Source organism: Pogoniulus pusillus, chromosome 8 (assembly GCF_015220805.1).
Source record: "Pogoniulus pusillus isolate bPogPus1 chromosome 8, bPogPus1.pri, whole genome shotgun sequence".
Taxonomy (NCBI): Eukaryota; Metazoa; Chordata; class Aves; order Piciformes; family Lybiidae; genus Pogoniulus; species Pogoniulus pusillus.
This window is the reverse complement of record NC_087271.1, coordinates 4,577,832-4,603,148: the sequence shown is the minus strand read 5'-3', so window position 1 is coordinate 4,603,148 and position 25,317 is coordinate 4,577,832. Positions and strand designations below refer to the sequence as shown.

The 25,317-nt window shown below is 43.5% G+C and overlaps 1 protein-coding gene across 2 annotated transcripts in view; it reads right to left on the bottom strand.

Moving 5' to 3' along the window:
* Positions 1-25,317, bottom strand: part of LOC135177294 (uncharacterized oxidoreductase ZK1290.5-like) — a 65,836-nt gene that overhangs the window by 7,616 nt on the left and 32,903 nt on the right. For both annotated transcript variants that reach the window (XM_064147062.1, XM_064147063.1), the window contains exons 4-7: positions 19,229-19,320; positions 13,730-13,912; positions 12,180-12,239; positions 2,875-3,005 (exon numbers count right to left, since the gene is read on the bottom strand). In XM_064147062.1, the coding sequence (XP_064003132.1) occupies positions 2,910-3,005; positions 12,180-12,239; positions 13,730-13,912; positions 19,229-19,320 (431 nt within the window). In that variant the 3' untranslated portion in view covers positions 2,875-2,909. The remainder of the gene's footprint in view (positions 1-2,874; positions 3,006-12,179; positions 12,240-13,729; positions 13,913-19,228; positions 19,321-25,317) is intronic.

Sequence of the window (25,317 nt, the reverse complement as noted above, 5' to 3'; positions counted from 1 at the left end):
TTTAGAGATCTGCCTCCAGTTCTGGTGCCCACAGCATAAGAGGGACAATTAGCTGCTGGAGTGGGTCCAGAGGAGTGCCAGGAAGATGATCAGAGGGCTGGAGAACCTCCCCTATGGGGACAGACTGAGAGAGTTGGGGTTGTTCACTCAGGCAACAGAAAGCTCCAGGGATACCTTAGAACAGCCTTCCAGTACCTGAAGGGGGCTACAAGAGAGCTGGGGAGGGACTTTAGACAAGAGATTGGACAGATAGGACAAGAAAGAATGGATTGAAACTTAAGGAGGGGAGATTGAGACTGAAGATTATGAAGACAGTCTTTAGATCACGAGTACTGAGAAACTGGAGTGGGTTGCCCAGGAAGATCATGGATGCCTCATCCCTGGAGGTGTGCAAGGCCAGGTTAGATGAGGACTTGAGTGACCTGGTCTAGTGGGAGGTGTCCTTGCCCATGGTATGGGGATTTGAACTAGACAATCTTCAATGTCCCTTTGACCCTAAGACTGTGAAAGTAATTATACACTTCCCCTGTTTCAGGCAGGTTTCACAGTCAAATGATGAACTTAGCAGTAGTTGATTATAGTGGAAATTTGAAGCCTCACTGAGAAATTCCTGGAGATGTATTATGCTGGAGTTTAAAAAAAAAGGGATTCATGAATCACAGAATGGTTCAGGTTGGAAGAGACCTTGAAGATCATACAGTTCCACCACCCTGCCATTGGCAGGGACACCTCCCACTAGAACAGGTCACTCAAGGCCTCATCCAACTTGGCCTTGAACACCTCCAGGGAGGTTGTGGAGCACAGGATCACCCAATGTGATCTGCAATCACACTGGGTGATCCTGTGCTCCACAACCTCCCTAGGCAACCTGTGCCAGTGTCTCACCACCCTCACTGTAAAGAACCCTTTCCTAACAGCTAGCTTGAATCTCCCCTCTGCCAGTTTAAACCCATTGCCCCTTGTCCTATCATTACAAGGCCTTGTCAGTAGTCCCTACGCAGCCTTCCTGTAGGCCCCCTTCAGATACTGGAAGGCCACTCTAAGGTCTCCTCAAAGCCTTCTCTTCTCCAGGCTGAAAAGCCCTCTCGTAGTCTGTCCTCATGGCAGCTCATAGCATAGGATGATAAAGGTTGTTAACATACTCTTGAATTTCCTATTAGTAGGTCAGCTACAGAATGGTCCTCCAAGTGCACTAGCTAGCAATGCCACTACAGTGTGGCCAGTAGGACAAGGGAGGTTATTCTTCCCCTGTACTCAACACTGGTCAGGCCACACATTGAATACTGTGTCCAGTTCTGGGCCCTTCAATTCAAGAGAGATGTTGAGGTGCTGGAACATGTCCGGAGAAGGGCGACAAAGCTGGTGAGGGGCCTGGAACACAAACCCTATGAGGAGAGGCTAAGGCAGCTGGGGTTGTTTAGCCTAGAGAAGAGGAGGCTCAGGGATGACCTCATTGCTGTCTACAACTACCTGAAGGGACATTGTAGCTAGGTGGGGGTTGGTCTCTTCTCCCAGGCAACCAGCAACAGAACAAGGGGACACAGTCTCAAGTTGTGTCGGGGAAAGTATAGGCTGGATGTTAGGAGGAAGTTCTTCACAGAGAGAGTGATTGGCATTGGAATGGGCTGCCCAGGTAGGTGGTGGAGCAAAGCCTGGATGAGGCACTTAGTGCCATGGTCTATTTGACTGGATAGGGCTGGGTGCTAGGTTGGACTGGATGATCTTGGAGGTCTCTTCCAACCTGGTTGATTCTATGATTCCATTAAATTTTTCTCTTGGGCACAGTAATTGAGACTGGTACAATGGATCTGTGCAAAGCTGCTAGGCAATGCACATCCCTTAATGCTGAGCATGTCTACAATGGCATGCAAGCAGTATGTGTTATATCACTGGGCAGTTATATCACTGTCATTGACTTAAATCCATTCTAGGTTTTGTACCTGTGTACTTCCTTTTTTCCAATGGGTAGTTGCAAGTTTCAGAGATGGTATTTATGCTTTAGAAGTCACTACTATTGTGTAAAGTCCTGTGTGATGCTGCAGATGGATAAGCAGCAATTCAAAATGACAAACAGTAAAGCTGCATCAGTTATATCCTGAATGCAATGTAAACTCACAACAGGGTACTGCAAGTATTCAGTCACTGCAGGTAGCTTAATCTGTGGGCACTTTTCACTGCCCCCATTAACTGCAGCATCACAGAACATGGCCAGAAGGCTGGGTTATGTGTTGTTATCTTCCAATACACTATAGTCAGAGACAAGTTCCAAAGCTTTGGAAAGGGCATGGCAACATGGAGTTAACTGTTTGGATTCAATTAGTGTCAACAAGAGCTACTCCATCTTTGACCTCATTTTCAAAAGCATGGGGCTAATATCTGCTTTCCTGTCAGAACAGTTCAGCACAGCCATTTGAAAGAGAAAAATCAGCTGGTGTTAACCACAGCACAAGACAAAGGGTGACTATTATGCAGTCCTCTTGGCTTAGTTGATTTGTGAACCTACTAGTATTATAGTTTCACTATTACAGATGCCAGTCAGAGAAAAAACATGTCTTGAAGGTTATGTTGGGGGGGCAGGTGTGGCAGAAACACATCTGCAGCCTGATTAAAACAAAAAATCCTAAAGCATGCAGTTTGAAACTAACAGAAATGTTCTTAAATGCCTTCATCTCCAGTACCATAGAATCATAGAATGCTTTAGGTTGGAAGGGAACTCAAGCACCATCCAGTTCCAACTCCCTGCCACCCTCCAAAAATATTTGGTTGGTTATCAATACTTTGGATTTAAAATCAGTTATCAATAGCAGCCATTAACCTTACAATTGCATTCTCATTGTAGCCACCTTTGAATTTAAATTACATGACATGCCTTACTGATCACTGACAGAGGCAGAAGCTCCAACCTTCCTTCACAGAATGAGGCTTGGGTCCCAGGAAACATGTCTTCCATCGTGCATTCCATTCAGAATCTCAACATCACCTTCTGCTATTGTAAAATCAAACACCTATAGGGATGCAAATATGGTTAACAACAGAAATGTAGTCAAGAGCATTGCTGTTATTTCAACTGGGCAAGATTCATTTAGATTCAAGGCAGACTTTTTCCTGTACTTTTCCTTTTGGAACTTCTTGCCTTTTATCATAGATAAATACTCTATTAAGCTGACATGCTTCACTGGGTCCTTTGCTCCTTCTGCTATTCATTTCTATTTGTAGACTGTTAAGATGATTTGTAGTGTCCCGGCCTTAGGCAAAGGTCCAAGGCAATGGTAGTATGGAAGCTGTTTCTGATAGCACTTTATATGGTCACTGCAAGAAGTGTATGAATACCCTGACTGCAGTCCCTCTGGAAACTGGACTCAGTATTTCACTTGTATCCCAACCTTCAGCTTAAAGCATTACAGCTCTTTTCCTCGGAACTTCAGCCAAAGAGAATGACTGGAAGTTATCAGACAGTTACAAAGCAAGCAGACCAAAGGCTAGATGTATTTTTTCTAGGTATACTTAGACAAAACACTCATGGATCAGCTAACACAGAAACAGATAGAGTGTCTCAGTGCCAACATCAGCTTGAAAGCCACTGCCTGCGTCTTCATGCACAGATTCCTACAGGCACTGATTTCTCCTATGGCAAAACCTGTAACACGAAGGACAGCATCAGTGTTTGCTTAGGAGGTGTCTTATTTAGGCAGCTTCACTTCAGAAATGAAGTTGCTTTAAGCTGATCTGTTGGTTTTGTCACAGCTCCTGCATACGCAGTAAAAAAGACCCTGTGGAGCCTGAACTGCTGCCGAACGAGCTCCTCCCATCCTACATTATCCTGGAAGCAGTCTGCTGGAACGACCCTTACAGTCAAACCTCAGTGCTGCTCAAGCTTTACAAGCCTAAATCAGAGCCCAGTCAGAGAACTAGAAATACTGTGTATTATACTACACATGGAATGCTGTGCTACTTCTACCCTCCATTCCAAGTGTTTTAAGGTCTGTTGTGTGAAACGAATGGGCATGGCCATGAAGTAAACTCTGTGAAAAACAGAATTGATCTGAACTTAAAATACAATTGAGGAAAAGAAAAGAAAATGAGAAAGGATGGATCCAAAATTGTGTTTTGCTCTCTAATCTGGTTCACATTAGGGTACCACAAACAGCTGTGCTTGTACCACAGAAAGCAGTGTGCATGTCAGAATAAAAAGTCAAGGCAGGGCATAGACACAAGTAGAAATCCTCATTATACTGAGTTACATCTACACATATGGTGATTTAAACAGCAGACACAAGTTTCCTATCTCCCTGCAAAGTTCCTTCCTGATCTACCAAACACTTCATACTCCTATGGTATTTTTGGAAGTAACAATAAAGTTGCTGTGGTTTCCCCTCCCCCCAAAGAAAGCAGACTTTCAGATTAGACAGATGGAGAGCAAAAGTGATGGACTACTGTGCTAGTTTGAAGCAAGCTAGAATGTTTTGGTAACAGAACTAGATAATGGGCAGTGAAATGAAAAACAATTGTGTCTACTTCTCTCACAGTCACGCTGAGAACTCTGGGAAGAAGAAGAAAACATTCTCCATTTTGTCTCTCACTCTTGCTTTGGCCTTAGACCTGGTCACATCTCATTAACCCTGCTCCTACTAACCTTGCTCCCTAACCTCTTGGCTGCACCTCTTTTCTTCCTGAGAACTGGGGTAAGGTTGAGAGGGCCAGGGGGAGGTGTTGGGGTGGTTTGAGAGCCCCTCCTGGGGACTCAGGTTTCTGGGAGGGGAGTTGTGCTTTCATATCGTTTATCCTTTGTATATTTCTGTATATAATTGTATATAACTGTATATATTGTAAATAGCTGCTTGTAAATTCTGCTAGCTGTAAATAAACTGCTTCATCTATATTCCCAGAGGCCGTCTGAGTTAGCTGGGGCAAATACAAAGTGTGGGAGGGGTGGGGTAACCCCCAAACCATCACATTTTTAATTGGCTTTCCCAACGTGGGGCTAGTTATTTGAGTGAGTGGAAATTAGCTCTGGGAATTAAGATGAAGCTAATCAAGCAGCTATTGTACTTGGTGGGGATTGCTGTGTGGCCTGTTTTCTGGTTTTTTGTGTACAACTGGATCAAAGATCAAATTGGTTATTTCTTGCTTCATGTAGTTTTTAAGAAGGCTAAAGTTAAGCTTTCAAACATGTTCTGGAGCTGGGGTGATTTCATTCTTGGTTATGCTGGTTTTAGTGTCACTGAGAATATTACTAGTGATATTACAAGAGTTTTTGTCAATAATGTGACGATCAGTCAAAATGCTGCTTTATCTACTGCTCTCATGAGGGTCATCCAGCCCCAAACTGAAATGCCAAGTCCATGCAAGGATTTTTACAGAAAAGAGATTGTGATGGGTTTGGTCTGCAGTAATCTGGCTCTTATGATTTTAATATTCATATTAATTTTGGCATTATTGGTGAAAAATTCTAAACCAGCTTCTGTAAGAGCTAGGAAAAATTCTGTGTCTCAGAAGCAGTCTCTTTCACAGCAAAACAAGGGAACACAGTTATCGGCTTCCCCCTTGCCAGCCTCTCCACCCTCCTCTATAGGTTCTGGGAACACAGCCAGTGTTCCCACCACTAACATAAACACTGATAACAAAAACAACAACAATCCACAGAATTCGGTAGGAGCCTCAGGAGGACAGGCAGGTACCCAAAATCAGAATGTTCCTAGCAAAAATGATAACACCTCAGGGTTGGCAGGCATCCCAGGAGGACAGGCAAATAATCCCACTAATGTTAATAATACTACTAGTGCTAGTAATGCTAGCCCAGTCAGTCCAAATCCTAATGACACCAGCTCAGCCAATTCAAACCCCCAGCCAGCAGACCAGAACCAAAATCCTCCTGTTAAAAGCAAGGCAGATTTGAACTCACAAGCTCCAAGTCAGACTCCTAAAGATTCAAATCCTCCAGCAGACACATCCAAGTCTGTTGCTGCTCAGGCCCTTCTGGCACCTGCTAAGGCAAAAGCTAAGACAAAGAGTGGTTCGCAGGAGGATGTAAGACAGGGGACCTCTGGTGATCAGCAGCAAGAGGAGGAAGAGGAGGCAGTTAGTCTGCGAGACCTTGTAGATGTGCTGAGACAACAATACTCAAGTGAGAGGAGCGCTGTGAGGTTAGCTGCCAGGAGAGAGGATGGTTCCCATGAGTTTAGGAATGCTATGAGGAAGATTGTGTTAGGCCCGGCACCACCAGATCAACAACAGGAGGAAGAGGAGGAAGATGACATCCAAGGGTCCAAGGATCCACTCAGAGAGGTCAGGGAAGTTAGGAAGGAATACACAAGGGAATCAGGTGAGCCAATCTTAAGCTGGCTAGTGAGATGCCGTGGCATTGGTGCTAATGCTCTGCAGGTAGGAGACAAGTCTGCCAAGCAGCTGGGACCACTCACCAAGGAGAGTGGAGTGGACAAACACCTGGCAAGTCCTCTTGGTAGGGTTAGCTTGTGGACACGCCTTTTGTTGGCTGTGGCTATGAGATATCCTTCCCGAGATGATTTGCCATGGGCTGCCAAGAAGTGGAACACCATTGAGCAGGGAATTAAGCTTCTGAAGGAGTTTGCTGTGAAGGAAGTGCTTTATGGAGATCATGGCACTCATGAGCCTGACGATATTCCTTTGGGAACAGGTCTCATGAAGAAGCTGATTAAGCTTGCTCCTTCATCCTATGCTAACATCTTGGCCAGTAAGTTTCTAGCAAGGAGTGATAATGGAAGATCTTTCACTGTTGGTGAATTCACTGACCAGCTCAGGCAGATTGAGGACAGCTTGTCCCATTCTGGTATAATCTGTGCCATAAAGACTATGACTACAGAGTTTAAAGATACCATGAAAGAACTGAAGGAGGATCTCAAAAACATTACTAATCTGGTAAAAGATACCATTCCTGCATCATCTGAATGGGTGCATGTTTCTGCAGTCAGGAACAGACGCCCACCTCCTGCAAGGCAATTCCAGCCCAGGAGGAGACAAATTCCACCCAGACAGCAGCAATCACGTGCGTCACTGTGGATACTTCTGCGTGACACATACGGGGAGAACATGAACAAGTGGGATGGTAAACCTACTTCAGCTCTTTCAAAGAGGGTCAAGGAACTGCAGAGTGGCAGAAACAGAGGCAGCAATGCCAGAAAAGTAGCTGTCACTTCTTCAGCTCCTGAGAGCAACTGCAATTGTTCCAACAGTTGCAATTCCTCTCGCAACAACAACAATCACTGTGTACACCCCACATGCCATGTTCAGCATTAGGGGTGCCCTGCCTCCAGCCAGGAGGAGGAAAGGGATAGTGGAGAGAACCGAATCTATTGGAATGTATTCATTAGGTGGCCTGGCAGTTCAAGAGTTCGGAAATACAGGGCTTTAGTTGACACAGGTGCTCAGTGTACTTTATTGCCATCTAATTGTAAAGGGACAGAGTCCATTTCTATCTTTGGAATCACTGGTGGATCTCAAGAGTTAACTAAGGTACAGGCTGAGATCAGTTTAACTGGTAAAGAGTGGAAGACACATACTATTGTAACTGGTCCTGATGCGCCTTGCATTCTGGGAATTGACTTTTTGAGACAAGGTTGTTTCAAAGATCCTAAGGGTCATAAATGGGCTTTTGGAATAGCATCTGTAGAGATTGAGGATGATAAATTGAAATTGTCTATTAGACCTGAACTTTCTGATGAATCTGCAGTTGTGGGACATCATGACATAGAGGACCTGGAAGTGCCAATTGCAACTCAAACTGTTCATCATAGGCAGTACAGAACTAACCGTGACTCTTTGTTGCCCATTCATCAGCTGATTCGTCAACTGGAGAGTCAGGCTGTCATCGAAAAAGCTCATTCACCTTTCAACAGTCCCATCTGGCCTGTGCGTAAACCTACGGGCGACTGGAGACTGACAGTTGACTTTCGTGCCCTCAACGAGGTGACGCCACCCATGAGTGCAGCTGTGCCAGACATGCTGGAACTCCAGTACGAGCTGGAATCGAAGGAGGCTAAATGGTATGCAACCATAGACATTGCTAATGCTTTCTTCTCTATTCCCATAGCAAAGGAGTGCAGGCCTCAGTTTGCATTCACCTGGAGAGGAATCCAGTATCAGTTCAACCGTTTGCCTCAGGGGTGGAAACACAGCTCAACCATCTGTCACTCAGTCATCCACAATGCACTGGAGAAAGGTAAAGCTCCAGACCACATCCAGTACATCGACGACATCATTGTGTGGGGCCAAACTGCTAAGGAAGTCTTTGAGAAAGGTAACAAAATCATTGACATTCTGTTGCAAGCAGGTTTTGCCATTAAGAGAGACAAGGTCAAAGGACCTGCCAGAGAAATTCAGTTTCTGGGAGTGCGGTGGCAGGATGGTCGCCGTTACATTCCTCAGGATGTGATTAACAAAGTCTCTACCATGGCTGTTCCCACCAGTAAGAAGGACACACTTTCTTTTCTTGGTGTGGTGGGATTTTGGAGACTACACATTCCTGGTTTCAGTCAGATTGTCAAACCTCTGCATGATGTGACTCGTAAGAGAAACAATTTCGAGTGGGGACCTGAACAACAAGCAGCCTTTGATCAAATTAAGCGAGAAGTAGTCCATGCAGTGGGCTTAGGACCTGTGAGATCTGGTCCAGACATTAAAAACATTCTGTACACGGCTGCCAGTGACAATGGTCCAACTTGGAGTCTCTGGCAGAGAGCTCCAAATGAGACACGTGGTCGTCCACTTGGTTTCTGGGGACGTTGTTACAGAGGTTCAGAGACAAATTACACTGCAACTGAGAAAGAGATTCTAGCAGCCTATGAGGGAGTGAAAGCAGCTTCTGAAGTGATTGGAACTGAGTCACAATTGCTTTTAGCTCCTAGACTGCCAGTTCTTAACTGGATGTTCAAAGGCAAAGGTTCATCACCACATCATGCCACAGATGCAACCTGGTCTAAATGGATGGCTTTGATAACCCAGCGAGCACGAATGGGTAATCTTGACCGACCTGGTCTGGTGGAGGTGATCACCAACTGGCCGGAAGGCACAGACTGTTCCAAACCTCCGGAGGAGAAAATAACTCGTGCTGAGGAAGCTCCTCCCTATGGTGATCTCTCTGATGAGGAAAAGAACTATGCTTTGTTCACAGATGGTTCCTGTCGTATTGTTGGGAACAAGCGAATATGGAAGTCAGCGGTTTGGAGTCCAACCAGGAGAGTTACCGAAACGAAAGATGGCGAAGGAGAATCCAGTCAGTTCGCTGAGGTAAAAGCTGTTCAACTTGCTCTTGATGTGGCTGAACGTGAAAATTGGCCTATCCTTTACCTCTACACCGACTCGTGGATGGTAGCCAATGCTCTATGGGGTTGGCTAAAGGACTGGAAGAAGAATGGTTGGCAGAGGAAAGGAAAGCCTATTTGGTGTGCTGATCTATGGCAGGACATTGATGCACGGCTGGAGAAAATTCCAGTGAAGGTGCGGCACGTAGACGCACACATGCCTAAGAGCAGAGCCACTGAAGAACATCAACATAATCAGAAGGCAGATCAAGCTGCTAAGATTGCTCAAGTTGATACCAACTCTGATCTTGACATTGACCTTGATTGGAAACACCGAGGTGAGCTGTTCTTAGCTCGGTGGGCCCATGACTCATCTGGACATCAAGGCAGAGATGGAACATACCGATGGGCTCGTGATAGGTCAATTGACTTGTCCATGGACGCTATCACCCAAGTCATCTATGACTGTGACATTTGTGCTGCTATTAAGCAGGCTAAGCGAATCAAGCCCTTATGGTATGGTGAGAGATGGTCAAAGTACAAGTATGGTGAAGCCTGGCAGATTGACTACATCACTTTACCTCGATCTCGTTCTGGCAAGCAGTATGTGCTGACGATGGTAGAAGCCAGCACTGGATGGTTGGAAACCTATCCAGTTCCACATGCTACTGCACGTAACACCATTGTTGGTTTGGAGAGACAGATATTGTGGAGACATGGAACTCCAGAGAGAATTGAGTCAGACAATGGTACTCATTTCAAGAACAATCTTGTGAAAAATTGGGCCAAAGAGCATGGTATTGAATGGATCTATCACATACCCTACTATGCACCAGCTTCAGGGAAGATTGAACGCTACAACGGTTTGCTGAAAACCACCCTAAAAGCCATGGGGGGTGGAACTCTGAAAAACTGGGACAAACATTTAGCACAAGCTACTTGGTTGGTAAATAGTAGAGGTTCAGTAAATAGAGCAGGACCTGCACAATCAGATTTGGTCCAAACAGTAGACGGTGATAAAGTTCCTGTTGTACGTGAGAAGAATCTGTTAGGGAAAACTGTTTGGGTATTTTCTCCTTCGGGCGAAGGGAAACCTGTCCGAGGGGTGGTTTCTGCTGAAGGTCCTGGTCATACATACTGGGTAATGCAGGAGAATGGTGAAATCCAGTGTATTCCACAGAGAAATCTAACCTTAGCTGAGAGAGTTTAAATTCAAGTTGTTAGGAGTTTTCTGTTCTAGGTAACATCGGCGCCCAACACTGAGAGAATCTACGATAGAATCTACAGTACGTGAGCACGAACCCAACGTCACCTGGGAGTCCCTGTTCTGAGCTTTTGAATCACCTACATCTGATTGAAGTGTGAACTGAACTTGTATATATTGTTTTAGTGTAAATATTGGTTTAGATTAGATTGGATAATTCTCAGCGGTACTCTGAGCGAAGTAGACAAGGGGTGGATTGTGCTAGTTTGAAGCAAGCTAGAATGTTTTGGTAACAGAACTAGATAATGGGCAGTGAAATGAAAAACAATTGTGTCTACTTCTCTCACAGTCACGCTGAGAACTCTGGGAAGAAGAAGAAAACATTCTCCATTTTGTCTCTCACTCTTGCTTTGGCCTTAGACCTGGTCACATCTCATTAACCCTGCTCCTACTAACCTTGCTCCCTAACCTCTTGGCTGCACCTCTTTTCTTCCTGAGAACTGGGGTAAGGTTGAGAGGGCCAGGGGGAGGTGTTGGGGTGGTTTGAGAGCCCCTCCTGGGGACTCAGGTTTCTGGGAGGGGAGTTGTGCTTTCATATCGTTTATCCTTTGTATATTTCTGTATATAATTGTATATAACTGTATATATTGTAAATAGCTGCTTGTAAATTCTGCTAGCTGTAAATAAACTGCTTCATCTATATTCCCAGAGGCCGTCTGAGTTAGCTGGGGCAAATACAAAGTGTGGGAGGGGTGGGGTAACCCCCAAACCATCACAACTACAAACAGTTGGTATGAAAAGGAAATGTAAAAAAAGGAGTGGGGGAAGTCATGCTGCCAATCCTCATTTGTTCCCCACTTTTTCATGCTCATCGTGCTGGGACCTTCTCTGCAAGTCTAGTAGAAGGAAGAAGGTAGGGGAAGAGCCAGCTCTAGCAGGACTGTGATCTCTTTGAAGGTCTCTGTCTGGGATAACCAAGAGGTTTTTACAGCTCACACAGTGTTATGCATAGCACACAAACTCATTCCAGGTGACCTAAGTGTCTATCACAAAAGGGATCAGATTGTGGCCTCATACAGTCAGTCAAGTGGTAAGTAAAACTAGTAATAATGAAAGGTTGTTTTGAGGATATCTTTTTGATACACAGTGATTACCTCTCCAGTTGATTTCTGACAATTGTGAACTTCTGCTAGTCATTTTGATACTCTAATTTGCCAACTTCAACTGAGTTGCCCCAACACAAAACTAACACAGGAAAAAGGACAGGCAAGTCATAGAATCAGTCAGGGTTGGAAGGGACCACCAGGATCATCTAGTTCCAACTCCCCTGACATGGGCACAGACACCTTACCCTGCACCAGGCTGGCCACAGCCTCATCCAGCCTGGCCTTAAACACCTCCAGGGATGGGGCCTCAACCACCTCCCTGGGCAACCCATTCCAGCTTCTCACCACTCTCATGCTGAACAACTTTCTCCTCACTTCCAGTCTGACTCTCCCCACCTTCAGCTTTGCTCCATTCCCCCTAGTCCTATCACTACCTGACAGCCTAAAAAGTCCCTCCCCAGCTTTTTTTTAGGCCCCCTTCAGATACTGGCAGGCCACAAGAAGGTCACCTGGGAGCCTCCTATTCTCCAGACTGTATCAAACCCAGCGATTTCAATATTAGTCACAGTTGAATACATTAGCAAACCTTACCCTGCAGTTTTCCTGTATCCTTTCTGCTTTTGTGGACTTTGGAATAGTGACAATCCCATTCTGAAAAAAAAGCAATGCTTCTTATAATTAAAATTTATGCAGTTTCAGAGAAAATGATCTCTCTTCAAAATATTCCAGGATATTCCTTCTGACATTCTAATTGCATTGTTCAAAAGGCACTGACATTCCTCACTGCTGTTTTTAATTGCAGCTGTATACACTGCATTCAATTCTGACACAGATTATGTGGTTTATGTCAATTTAATACTCTATTTCAGCATTTAGTACTTCGTGTTGAGTGACACAAATGGAATGATGCCCCACACTGCCTGTAGCATTTGGTTTGAAAATGTCACTTTTCTTGTGGTTCATTGGATTCTCTACAATCACATTGCTTGCATATTTGAAATACAGCCACACTTTTGTGCACTACATTCCAGATTTACAGTACAGTATCATAGAATGGTTTAGGTTGGAAGGAACCTCAAGGATCACTCAGTTCCAACCCCCTAGCATAGGGGAGTACTAGAACGAGTTGCTCAAGGCTTCATCCAACCTGGCCTTGAACACCTCCAGGGAGGGGGCAGCCACGACTTCCCTGGACAACCTGTGCCAGTGTCTCACCACTCTCACTGGAAAGAACCCTTTCCTAACATCTAATTTGAATCTCCCCTCTGCCAGTTTAAACCCATTACTCCTTGTCCTGTCATTAAAAGACCTTGAAAATAGTCCCTCCCCAGCCTTCCTGTAGGCCCCCTTCAGATACTGGAAGGCCACTCTAAGGTCTCCTCAAAGCCTTCTCTTCTCCTGGCTGAAGAGCCCCAGCTCTTGTAGCCTGTCCTCATAGCAGAGCTGCTGCAGCCCTCTGAGCATCTTCATGGCCCTCCTCCAGACTCTCTCCAACAGTTCAATGTCCTTCTTGTATTGGGGGTTCCAGAACTGCACACAGGACTCCAGGTGGGGTCTGATGAAAGTAAAAAGGGAGAATCCCCTCCCTTGCCCTACTGGCCATGCTGCTCTTGATGCAGCCCAGCATGCAGTTGCTGTCTGGGCTGCACTCACACTGCTGGCTCATGTTGAGCTTTTCATCAACCCAGACCCCCAGGGCCTTTTCCTCAGGGCTGCTCTCAGCCATTCCCCACCCAGCCTGGATCTGTGCTTGGGATTGCGCTGACCCAGGTGCAGGAACTTACACTTGGCCTTGCTGAATTTCATGAGGTTGGCCTGGGCCCACCTCTCCAGCCTGTCCATCTCTCTCTGGACGGTATATCTGCCCTTTAGCAAATCATCTGGTGTCATCTGCAAACTTGCTGAGGGTGCACTCAATTCCTCTGTCCATATCACTGACAAAGATGTTAAACAGCTCTGATCCCAGCACTGACCCCTGAGGGAAGCCCCTGGTCTCCAGGCAGACATTGTGCCATTGATTACCACGCTCTGCGTGCAATCATCAACACACTGAAAATGCTTTGTGTAAATTCTGGTGTGCTACACAAAATCCAAACTAATGGTGAGAGAGGAGATGTGTTTTCATTAGCACCCTGCATTACCTGTAAACTCCACCGGATACAGATCTGTGCTGGAGTCCTGCCATATTTCTTTGCCAGCCGAATGATGCTAGGATGAGTGAGCGCTTGCCCTTTGGCTAAAGGACAGTAGCCTTCAAAAACAATCTCTCTGCTCTTACAGTAATTGACAAGCTCCTGAGGTCTTTGGAAAGGGTGGTATTCAACCTTAGAGAAACAGAAATAAGCTTTCAGTAAAATCTTTGAGAGTACATGCAGCAGAATGCATCACAGATAAGTGAAAAGATGTTTTTCTCCCATTGTAAAAATACACAAATGAAAGCACTGCTTCAGGGAGAGACAGATGCAAGTTATCAGTTTTGGAATGCACATGAAGGACATTAATCCACAAGCATCTTGCCACTATTTGGCACAATAGTTTACTGTGTATTTTATGCCTCTCCCAGAAGTAAGGTGCGTGGTGCAGTTAACTCCCCCACCTGCAGCTGTACTTGCACTCCTGTGTTTGACAAATGAATGCAAACATAGTGGAAGGTAGGATCGTTTTTACTGAGGATTTGAGACTACCTTCTCTTCCCCAAAATCTTTTTCCTTTCCTGTTTCTTTACTAATGATCTCTGAGTTACACAGGCAAGGGGAGGGGGCTGGACAGGGACTGAGTTTGTAAGAGACCAAACAGAATGGTTTGCTTAGGATGAGGGATGGACCTTGGAAGCAAAGCCTGTTGGCATGGATTTCACATAAAAATCCTTTATTCTGTGTGGGCTGTCACCAAGAGATTATACAGGGAAGCAATCATGCTGTGGAGTGAAGTGTGAAGGAGACCCTTTGTAGGAAGGAAGATCACAAACTGCCAAGAACCAGTTAAAAGAGGAAAAATAACAGGCTACAAAGATGTAGTTGTTGCAAGCAAAAGGAAACAGAAGTTATTGGAAAGTAAGGATCTGGGAAGAGCCAGTAATTGGGCGTGCAGCAAAAGAGAAGCTTTGAAACACTCCTTAGTGTGTTTTTTAAGTCGAACTTCACGGTTTATGCACTGTAAGAAGCCTACCTTCCTCTGCCTTCAGATGCAAATGGATAGTGCTTAATTCTGCAAAAGACACAGCCATGTGTATTTGTGTCTGTGTTTTTGTGACTGGCCACTGCCATTGTTCCACCGATGTAACTCTTGCGCATTTGGAAGGAAAATGCTCTTCTGAACAATTACCTCAACACATGGAATCTGGAAAATTTCTTCTGCCACAAAGAGGACAAACGAACATTTCCTGTTTCTCATCTTTAGTACATGTTGTCTTCTCAGACAACAATAGCTGGGAACAATAGGCTGGCAGCCATTCAATATGCTCTAAGAAGAAACTGTGCCCCTCAAAGGCTGGGCTAAGTCAGTCTAAAGCTGCTATGAGCTAAATTACTACGTGGACTTGGGAACAAGGTTCAAGCAGCAGACATCCATGTCTTCAACCTTTGATGTCGCTTGACCTTTGAGTAGCTTTTGTCTTTCACGTTTTTATGTGTAAGACCACTGCTTAGGTCATACAGCTAGTCATTTGTTCGTACCCGAGCCGACTAGAAAACACTCTCACTGTTCTTACACAAAACTATGAGGAGGTGAAAAAAGAGCAAGCAGGTTGTATTTCCCTATTACAGTAGTAATAAGCAATTTTAGTAGATGTTCACTACACTAGATGTAACAACTAACATAGCCTAGCAGTAGTAGATAAATGAAGAATGGCATATTTAGGATCAAACACTGAAAAGCCTGCAGAAACCCTACATTCACTACTAATGTAATTCTAAGTAGGATTTAGCTGCTGGTCTGCTACCATTTCTAGCCAGCACAGTCCCAGGTTACACCAGAAACATTTAAAGTAAGAACATCATGTTAAAATGTTATCTTCCTGCTTCACAAGCAGAATACACAGCAACAACTACTTCCCACCTGGGATGATTATACTTTGTGTCTTCCACCAGACTCACAAATTCCAGGCATCGTCAGTGATTATTTTCCATCTTTAATATACCTCTAAAGTAGTCAAATGCATAAAAGAAGCGCTTCTGAATTTATTTCTCTTGTGCAAACTTTCTGGAAGGTTCCAGCAGCACCTGAATGCAAGGGGCACCTGGAGTTGGAAGAGGCACGGCCAACATGTGCTTCCCCTCAAAATAATAATGCCTGCTTCCTGGCTTGCCCCACCCTTGTTATTTTAGTCCAACTTTTCTCAGGCATGGGCTGTCCATCACAAGGTGGTAGAGGAAGATCTTGATATTTTCTGGCACTCCACCCTGAGTCATTTGTGCATAAACCCTGGCATCTGATGAATAAACCAGTTTGGAGTTCACGTTACACAGCTACCGCTCGGTGAGCCGCAGGGGAACTCTACGTCAGCACTGGCGATGGGAACAACTTGAGCCAAGTTGATCCTGACACAGACTTAGGAAATCATACCTTGAACGATGATATACAAAAGCCTCTCTCTTTCAACCTGCTGGGAGTTCTTTTCCCTAGATGGTGTTTCCCTGCCTCTGAACTTCGGCCAGATTCTCCAAGGGAATGCACAGCCTCACCACTGTTTCTCTGTACAACACTGACAGACAAGCCTGGCTCTACAGAAGAACCGTTCAGGTGAGGTTAGATACAGAAATGTTTCCTAATGCCTCCAAATATTAAAATACCTTTCTACCTTGTACAAATTTACATAATGGAGCTCGATGTGAATGGCAATTTTAACAACATGACTAAATCTCTTTGAGGTCATGACATAGGAATTGCCATTTTTATAAAAGGAGAAAAAAAAATATTGATGAGAATTCCTGTGTGGATTTTGGAGAGGAACTGTGGATATTTGAGTTAAGCTTACTGCTCTATTAAACAAAACATATATTAAATTCTTAAAAGGTGTAACTTCCCCCCCCCCCCCCCCCCCCCCCATGAGAGTTTAAGAGCCTTCAAAGAGACTTAAGTATAAACATCAAACTTATTACTGCCAAGTCAGTTAGAAACTCTGCAATACAAACCTGTGACTTGAAGGTTTTAAGTTTCATAGAATCAACCAGGTTGGAAGACACCTCCAAGATCATCGAGTCCAACCTATCACCCAGACCTATCCAGTCAACTAGATCACGGCACTAAGTGCCTCATCCAGTCTCTTCTTAAGACCTCAAGGGACAGTGCCACCACCACCTCCCTGGGCAGCCCATTCCAATGCCAATCACTCTCTCTGTGAAGAACTTCCTCCTAACACCCAGCCTAGACCTACTCTGGCACAACTTGAGACTGTGTCCCCTTGTTCTATTGCTGGTTGCCTGAGAGAAGAGGCCACCCCCCACCTGGCTACAATGTCCCTTCAGGTAGTTGTAGACAGCAATGAGGTCACCCCTGAGCCTCCTCTTCTCCAGGCTAAACAACCCCAGCTCCCTCACCATTTCCCACAGTGTTTAGCAGTATTTTTAACTGTAGAATGCCATTTTCAAAGGTGCTTGCTTACTATTAAACACTTCAACAGTAGTATATTCTTGAAAAGACAGGCTATGTTTTCTAAAGCTATGCTAATATTGTTTTGTCCAAGGGAGTACTTGCAGGTTGCTTTGTAAAACAGAAGCACTGCTTATTGTCTGGTTTGCAAAGACTATAAAAGTATAATAAAGAACATCCTCTCTTCTTCCTTCCTAACTCCTCCCTAGAAAAGGCCCTGCCACTTTCCATTTTAACATCACAAGAATATTGGAATTGTAAGAACGCTCTGAATTCTTTATGCAGATATAACAGAGCTAAAAAGGAAGTGATTTTCCTTCACTTGTTGCTTTAATACTTTAATGTACACTGTGATTATTTGCAGATGTTTCATCTCTAGAAATAAGCTCTTTGAAAAGTGTCTGCTATTTCATGTGGAACTACAGCAAAGATCTTTTGTATTACTAACTCTAGACAGTGAAAGATAATTTGAATAACACCTCCATTCCCAGTTGAAATGTAGGAATTCATTAGTAATGTGATAATGCTTAAGTGATGTCACCATCAAACTCAGTGACATTCCAACACCAAGCAAGAAACAGAATAAATACTCTTTTGAGGACAATCTAAACTGTGGGTTTCAAGATTCCTGTAACTCAAAAGAAGTGTAAATTAAGGCTCTAACAAAACTGTACAAAGGGGTGCACTTTGCAGTGGAATGGATTTTTGTTGGTGCTGTTTTGGTTTTGTCTCGTTTGGAACAACGCTTGCATGACCTTAAAGAAATAACCATGTGAAAAAAAAAGCAGGGGCACTCTTCTACCTCTCTTTTTCAGCCACAAAAAACACAGAGAAGCCATCAAATAGCACCAAGAAACAACTCTTCTCCATTAGTACTACAGGCACTATAAGACTGGTAACATTTTGGCTAAGAGGAAATCTCAGAAGAAATCCAAAGTGTCTTTTTTTCTTGCAGTGATTTAGTAGGACACTCAAGGCTGTTCTTGTTTAATAGACAGTAAAAACCTATACCAAATTCCAGTGAGACTTTGAATACAGATATTTCTGTAAAGACAACTGAACCTTAGCAAACTGTGATGCTTAAACAGTCATCACCTTGCTTTTTTAGAACAATTAATTTATATGATTTCACATTCATTTAATATTAGTCACAATTGTCCTTCAGTAACCTTTGGTCTAGCAGACAGTCAAAATCGGAGGTGTTAGGTGCTGACAGCCATATTCTGAGTAACCTTTTGTGGCTGTTTCTAACTCTAAACCATAAACAGCTGCCAGAAATCCTCAGCACCTGTGCCGAGGGCAAAGCCATGAGGCTGCACTTCGTCCATTGCAGTTTCCAGGTCTGTGTTAACATAAGCACACTTCCAGTGGCAGGAGGTGGTAGGAATGGGAGTGTGACTTTCCAAGCACAAGCTGGGGCAGAAAACTGCAGCAAGAGAACAGTTCTGAGTGGCCTGGAAGTCTGCCAGTATTTAAGTGGCTATTTTTTATCTGCCTATGGCAGCAAAAGAATTTTTTCCAGGGCTCTCACAGCCTCTTTCTAAATGAGAAGTTCATTGAATTTAATGTGATCTCAAAGTATGAACTTGAAATAAGGGAGAGGTAAGGGACACAGCACCCTTGGTATGAATAAGGAATTACCTGAGCCTTTTAGTGTTGCTTTGAGGAATTACTCATACTATTTGAACACAGGCTCTCAAAAATTTTGTTCATTCCAGAGATGCTAAAACTTTTAATGCTTCTTGAATTTTATTTCTAAACTCTTTTATCATCAAACCCATGAACCATTTGTTTGTGTCGTAAAACCAGCCACAAACACACAGCCTGGGAGAAACTGGGGAAAGGGAAGGAGGAAGGACTTATTTTTCCCCTCACTCCCTTCGAGTCATTTTCCTGGCTAGTTTCCAGTAGGTATATAGAAGCAAAAGAGAAGAAATTGTATGACTAAGGATAGTTTGGGTATAGTCTTTCAAAGCATAGGGAGATTATAAGCCAAAACAATCAAAGCAAGAACCCAGACCCAGATACTTGAAATATACTTATCCACTCACCTGATTAACATGTGGGGTAATCACACAGTCTTCTTTTAGTTGTTCCAGATGACTGATAAGAAAGTTGCTTACACCAACTGATCTGCACAAACCTTATAAGAAACAGGACAAGAGAAAGTTTTGGGAACATCCTGCCTATCTGAGAGGATTTGAAAGATACCAGTTTCAAGAGACAAACTGTACTTATCATTTATTTGTAGCAAAGCACCAAAACCTACTTTGACAGCATTACCTGTAAGCATGGTTTGTCACAGGCACACTAGGAAATCGTTTTATAATCGAAACATGCTGGCAACTCCCCAGTGTATAAAAGCTCCAGGCTAAATTCTGGGAAAAGCTAAGGTAGTATAAGCAAAGAACAATTGGACTCCACCAGAATGAAAAGAAGGAAATGGTGTTCCAAGCAGCTTGCCAAAACTAAAGAAAAATGGAACACTTGCTGAAGACTAATAGGTGTGTGAGCAATACATGCAGCTTAAACGAACTATGCAGCACTATTATATTGCTATCAGATCATTTTGAGACGTGCATAAAGCACGGCATAGAAATGTCAGTTAAGGGAACAGTATCTGAAAAGCACCAAGCTTAAAACAGTGGGTAGATGTCTCAACTGCTGTTGACATGCAAATCAAGCTAAGTGGCACATAGGTGACCTGAAGGTTATTTCTTCAAACAGACCTTAAGTGTGCATGCACATGTATAAATTAAGTGCTGAGAACCCTGAAATCAGATGTCTTCCTTCAAACCTCAGATACCATAATTCACAACTCCCAGTACTGCTCTGCCACCACACCTCAGTCCTGACTCATCTTTGATAGTTTGGTCCTTGCTCTGTGCTAAGTTAATCACAGAATCCCATAAGTATTCCAGTTGGAAAAGAGCCCCAGGATCATCAAGTCCAACCATTATCCCTACTCAACAAAATTCACCCTTAAACCATATTCCCAAGTGTCACATCCAAACGACTTTTAAACACATGCAGGGTTGGTAACTGAACCACCTCCCTGGGCAGCCCATTCCAATGCCTGACCACTCTCGCTGTGAAAAAGTGTTCCCTAATGTCCAATCTTAACCTAGCCAGTCACAGCTTGAGGCCATTGCCTCTTGTTCTACCACTATTTGGAACAGGCTGCCCAGGGAGGTGATGGAGTCACCATCCCTGGAGGTGTTCAAGAAAAGCCTGGATGAGGCACTCAGTGCCATGATCTAGTTGACTGGCTAGGAGTAGGTGCTAGGTTGGACTGGATAATCTTGGAGGTCTCTTCCAACCTGGTTGATTCTATGATTCTATTTACCTGTGAGAAGAGACCAGCAGCAGCCTCTCCACAACATCCTTTCAGGTAGTTGTAAGACTGAGGGGAGATCTCCCCTCAGCCTCTTCTTCTTCAAACTAACCAGCCCCAAGCTCCCTCATTCACTCTTCACAAGATTTATTCTCCAGGTCCTTCACCAGCTTTGTTGCCCTTTTTCTGTTGCCTCTTCTGTTCCAGCACCTCCATAGCCTTCTGGTAATGAGGTGCCCAAAACTGAACACAATACTCAAGGTAATACTCTGGACACAGCATTTCTAATCCAAGCCAGGATGCCTCTGGCTTTCTTTGCCACCTGAGCAAACTGCTTGCTCATACTGAGTTGTTTGTCTGTTACAACCTCCAGGTCCCTTTCTGCTAGACAGCTTTCCAGCTACACTTCCCAAGGCTGTAGCACTGCTTGGGCTTGTTGTGGCCCAAGTGCAGGACCTGGCATTTGGCCTTTGTGAAGCTCATGCTATTAACACTGGCCCATTGATCCATTCTATTCAAGTCCCTCTGTAGAGCTTCCCTACCCTCGCACAGATCAATGTGGGGACATCAACTCTAACTGATCACAGAATCACAAAACATCAGGGATTGGAAGGGGACTCTGAAGATCTAGTCCAACAGTCCTAGTAGAAGAGGATCACCTTGAGTAAATCACACTGGAACAAGCCCAGCTAGGTTTTGAATGAGACTGGAGGGGGGGGCGTGGGCTTCACAACCTCTCTAAGCAGTGTGCCACCCTCAAAGTGAAACATTTTCTCCTTATGCTTAGGTGGAATCTCCCATGTTCCAGTTTGTGTTCACTACCCATTGTCCTATCACTGGACATCACTGAGAAGAGTCTGGATTCATCCTCCTGACACTCATGCTTTAGATATTGATAAGCATTAATGAGATCCCTCCTCAGTCTCTCCTTCTCCAAGCTAAACAGCCCCAGCTCTCCCAGCTTTTTCTTGTAAGACAGATTTTTTTCAGTCCCTTAATCATCTCAGTGGCTTTCCACTGGACTCTCTACAGTAATTCCTTGGCTATCTTGAACTGGGGAGGCCAGAAGGAAAGTTTTTCTCAAAGTGTGTGAATACAGAAGTTCAATCACTGTTAATTCAGTATATGTGCCAGTTCTATATATGTGCATGCAAAGAATATAGCAAAAAAATGTAAATGGAATTAACCTAAAAGTTGCACTGTCATTCTTTCAGACAAAAAAAGGCATTGGGTAGTTCAAGGCTACTTCATGTCAGAAGAATGATTTCTGGACTGAAATTGCCCTCACTCCACAGATTAAATTGCCACTTTATTGAGATCAGCAGAGAGCTATGTGGAATTGCCTTGATCTGAACCTGGAAACAAACTTATTAATGCAACTGAGAGATGTGAATACACTAACTTGAAATGAAAGCTAACAAAGTGTTGGAGAAAAATGTGCTAACCAAGCAATTATTCCTAAAATGCATCTTTTATGTATTTAAAAAAAACCAAACAACAAAATCTCTCAAATATCCTACAAATTGGCATATAAAAACAGGTGCAGTGAGATTATTGCAAACTGTCTTGAATTTGCAGGTTAGATTTACCTAAAGTCTTTTTTTCTAGCCTCTTGTGAAATTCTGTAAGTGAAGTTGCAGCTTATTGGTAATTACTACAAACAGATTGTTCAAGTCTTTTAAAAAGTAACTACCAGTTTGCCATTAGAAAAGCCAATAACTGTGCAGACAACTTGACTGCTGTGCTGCTTTAACTTATTTTAGCAGCACAAGCAGATAAAGAAGCACAACAGCAAAACCTGCACACATACCAGCACTTTTTAATGTGGTTTTTTTTTTGTAGGATACAAAAAATATATAGATGAACGACTAAAATACTAAACAGTTTCCCCTCACAGAAGTTATTGCTGTTCAAGTTGTAGAACATAATTAGGTTAGAACCTGTACTACAGAGATTTGCATAAATTCGGTGTAATCTGCCAGAAGAGCAAAACCTGGGCATGTACTGACAAACAACCCTGAAGTGCCAACACTAACAGATTGTTATGGAAAGCCATAGAATCATCCAGGTTGGAAGAGACCTCCAAGCTCATCAAGTCCAACGCATCCCCCAGCCCTATCCAGTCAACTAGACCATGGCATTAAGTGTCTCATCCAGTCTTTTCTTGAACACCTCCAGGGATGTTGACTCCACCACCTCCCAACCACTTTCAATTTTAACACAATGGTCAACCAAAATATTATAGTGCATTGTTTGAAGCTGAGGAGTTACAGAAAAACATGCTGTTCTTACCCCTCAAGAATAAAGCTTTCATTTCAGCCTGAGATAAAGCTCAATCACAGATGTGAAAGATCAAAGCAGTTATTAAACTTGCCTTCTTCCACAGAAAGCTTCCATTTCCTCCCACCCTCCCCCTATTATACTTAAGATGTTTTGCTTCAAGTGTATTTCTCATAGGAGATTTTGAGGTCTGTGCCATAGTCCCACTGCATTACTTGTTAAGTTTTTGTTCAGATTTCACATCAGTTATGCTGTGTCTTAAGTCATCTGAGTTACTCCTACTAAAAATCAGTATTACAGCATTCCTGTGTTTAGAGATGTTGTACAGAGAATGCTAACTTCCAAACTGCCAAGACAGTAAACATTTTCCCTGAAAACAGGGGAACAAGAATTGGAATTTCTTTCCTTTTTTTAAAACCCAGACATTTTCTTAACACCTTTAAAAAAACCCAAACAAACAAAAAACAAAGAGAGCACTACTATAACATTTCACTTTCATTAATCCATATATTTAGTTTTGGTGAAGTTACAACCCTTTGTTTCAACTTCATTGCTTTTGAAGTCTCTACTTCTTTTTAATGTAACCAGTTCTACTAGTCTTGTGAGATACAAGCTCACAAAGTCTTAGCTCCAATCCCTTTGGAGGGTACACTTTTCACTTACTGCCTTCTTTGCAATCAGAAAACCCTGTCAGGGAGCCAAAGCATCCTCCTTATCTGCTCAAGGAAATGAGTGGTTTGGCCCCTATGATGCACATTTTGAAAACCTGCCAGGTGCAATAAACAAAGAGTTTGCAATTCCCTCTACCTCCCAAAGCTTACTGAGGCTTTGTCCCACTCTTTGCAACTCTGACTTCACAAGCTCGAAGGAAAACTTGGCAATGATGCTTCTTTTATGCATGCTAAAATTTGACTTGACCGCAATGGTGGAGCACAAACTTCCATCCAGCTTTGAAAAGCTCTGCAAGGCACAGGAGAAAACATATTGGCAAAATAATGGTTGATTATAAGGGGGGAAAATGATTATGGTTTATGTCCTATAGCAAAAACTCTTGGTCTCCACCACATGGGTAGTTTCATCACACTGTATTACTCCCAGCTGCCGTGAAGCAATACATCATGCTAACGGACTGCTGTGCAATTTAGTTGCCTATTAAATTTAAGGCTTTTTTTTTTCATGGCGATCTGGATTAGGGATTTTTCCTTCCATTTAGTATAACACCAAATTATACAAAGTTTAATAGGCACTGTTAGTCTTGCAACAACAACAAAAAAAGCACAAACACACTGTTTTGGCACCACAGCACTGTTTTAGTACAATAGTCAACGTTATCTGTCTCTAGCACTGCTGTGAACTTTTATCAAACTTCTAAATACCCTCCAGAATATTAAAGGTCCAAAGTTCATCTCAGAAAGGTTTTTTTTACATGGCAAAAGTGGATGCTAAGTTTGTGAAGCCCGTTTTCCTCCCCCTCCCCACTGCTCTACATGAGTCAGAGCAAGGAAGAATTCCCACGTCCAGTGAACAGTGCCCATTCTGTTACATGCTCTATTCAGGCCACAGAGGAAAAACAGAAATGGATCCACTTCTCCCAAGCTGTCAGCTGCAGTAACTGCATCATTATTAGAGATGGTTATGTAGGCTGGAAAGATCCACTTGCTCTCTGATAGGCATACTAAGAACATCTCTGTGGGTAAATGGTGTCACTCACAGAACGCATGCAAGGTTTGATTTCAGCACATCTTGCTACATCAAAGCTGCAGGCTGAGTGTGCCTCACATGCAGACTGCAAGCCAAAGCCTTGACTAAGAAAACAGGGGACTGACAGAACCCACACAGAATTAGGTTTTAAATCCATCAAGTAACAGTTGTTCCCATCTCACAGCCACAGATACTAAAATCCTAAGACACACAGGATACTGTGGCAGAGTTAAACAAAAATCATGCTTCCTCCTCCAAAGTATTTCTTTTTATACTATTCAGTACTCCAGTAGATATTTAAGGTGCTTATTCACCTTAAAATTATGTTCCTACTAGTACACTTCTATGACCATTACTCTTGCTACAGATCACCTGTGAACCATGATAAACAGGAGAAGGGGCATGGGTAGAAGTCAACTTCTGTGACTAGAAGCTAGTGACAGACATTCAGCTCACACAGCTGTTCAATGACCAACTCAATAGCACAATACAGCCATGCTAGCTGAATGTGTCCTGGCCCTTTGACCCTGGCAGCTCATTCTCACTACTGCAATGCAACCCTATCTTAGTTAACAGATTATTTTTCCCCTTGAGCTGACATGACAAACTAGACTTAAAAATATCCACCAAAAAGGCAGCTTGTCACTTGTTTTCAAAACCAAATCAGTGCCCCTCTATTCTTACAGATTGTGTTTTGGTTTAGCCTAAAGCATGCACAGTTACACTGTGAACAGAACACAGGCTTTAAAAGAAGGGCTGAAAATAAGTTTTTTGTATCTGGAATTGCTCATAAACATCTGGACAAGCAAAGCTGCAGAAGTAATA